General features: G+C 57.3%; 1 protein-coding gene across 1 annotated transcript in view; it reads right to left on the bottom strand.

The window, feature by feature from the left end:
• The window catches only part of VOLCADRAFT_108589 (uncharacterized protein), a gene marked incomplete at its 3' end in the record, with an annotated part of 5001 nt that extends 3871 nt beyond the window's left edge, over positions 1-1130 (bottom strand). Inside the window, exons 1-2 of the mRNA XM_002959343.1 lie at positions 675-1130; positions 311-410 (exon numbers count right to left, since the gene is read on the bottom strand). Coding sequence (XP_002959389.1) covers positions 311-410; positions 675-1120 — 546 coding nt within the window. The 5' untranslated portion in view covers positions 1121-1130. The remainder of the gene's footprint in view (positions 1-310; positions 411-674) is intronic.
• Positions 1131-1514: the final 384 nt, after the last annotated feature.

The following is a 1514-nucleotide window of genomic DNA, read 5'->3' as shown; positions in this document are numbered from 1 at the left end:
TAGCATCACAGCAGACTAGCTCAATCAATGGATCTCGTCAAGGTGAAGCGATTGATGTCCATATTGGCACGTTTTAGCCACTGGTGACATTGTATCGGGACCCCTTCGACATTGTTCCCGGAGCCCCGGACCCACCACCCCACATGCTGCCGTACAACCAACTTTGGAGACCAATAACTTATGTATTCCTGGGTCCATTTGCATTCTGAAAGCAGATATAGAACGCTCCCGTCTAGCTCTTTGAGAATGAAGCATATGCACCCCCCCAGAAGTGCCTACCCCCCCCCCTGCTGCAACACCAATTGCTCACCGGGGTGACTGCAACGTTGGCCCATAGCGTCGCCATGGAACTGCCCGTGACGGCCCAGGCGACCCAGTGGGGGCTGTCCAGCAGGAGTTCCTTGAAGATGCTGCAGTACACACGACAGTTGAGGGAAGGAAAATGGTCCATATGTCAGCTCCTTTGTGTCGTACGCCTGCTGTAGGCATGCGTGCAGACCTCTGCCCCTTGTGCAATATGCTTATGTTGTACAATTGAATCTCGCAGCGATCTCCCCTTAGTGCCTTCTGCCCCTCGTGTGAAGCTCCACCTGGGCGCGTTTCACTGGCCATTGCCCCTCATCCTCGCCCATGTGATCACACGACACGGTTAGGGAAACCTTGTGCTGATTTACCGCCGCATGTGCCGCACTGCATCCTCGTCCAGTGTTGAGCCGCGGACAGCGACTTTTCGCCGCGGACTTTTGCCGGGCGACTTTTTGCCGGGCATAGCCCGCTCAAGCAGGTAAAAACTCTGCGCCTCGTCAATCAGCAGGAAGTTCAGGCGGTCCCGTGGCAGGCGCTCCATGAAGTCCTGAATGGCGCCCGCTGCGGTGACAGCCGAGTTGCCGCGGGGTGCAGGCGTGCTGGCGGCAGCAGAGAGCTGCTGTTTGGCGGCGCTCCGCTTGAGTACAGCGAGGAATTCCTTAAGGAAGCCACTGACACCTCTGCTGCGATCACAGCCCAAGCAGTTCACGTGCAGGAAGTTGGGCTCTGAAAGCACCGTGCCAGCGTGCTGCCGGCCACTGCCGCCGCTGCTGTAGTAGGTGTTGGCCACAGCAGGCAGAACCTCCTTGAGCATGTAGGACTTGCCAGTCTGCACAACGGGCACAAGATGGGCGCAAGATGGTAAGCGTGCATTCCCCTTGGTCGCTCAGCTGTGCATTACTCAATAGTGCACAAAGCTGCATGCATCACCCATCTACCACGCCTAATCTTCTCACTCCAAACCCTGTTCCATGTGGGTTGGACACAAGCTGCACAAGGAGCTCTCCGTCCTTGGTCAGGCCGTTATATCCCACCTTGACCAGACCGTTGATGAACAGCGGCCGGATGGGTCTCCCCATACAGTACTCATCCTCGGCAAGGTCCAGCCACTTCTTCAGCTCAGCTATCTGCCTGCCCTCGGGGTCCAGGAAGAACATGCTGCTCACGCCAGCACTTGCGGCAGCTGCAGCGCTGACAGTGTCCATGGG

This window comes from Volvox carteri, assembly GCF_000143455.1.
Source record: "Volvox carteri f. nagariensis unplaced genomic scaffold VOLCAscaffold_167, whole genome shotgun sequence".
Lineage (NCBI taxonomy): Eukaryota > Viridiplantae > Chlorophyta > Chlorophyceae > Chlamydomonadales > Volvocaceae > Volvox > Volvox carteri.
The sequence above is the reverse complement of the archived record's forward strand: the minus strand, read 5'-3'. Positions and strand labels throughout refer to the sequence as shown.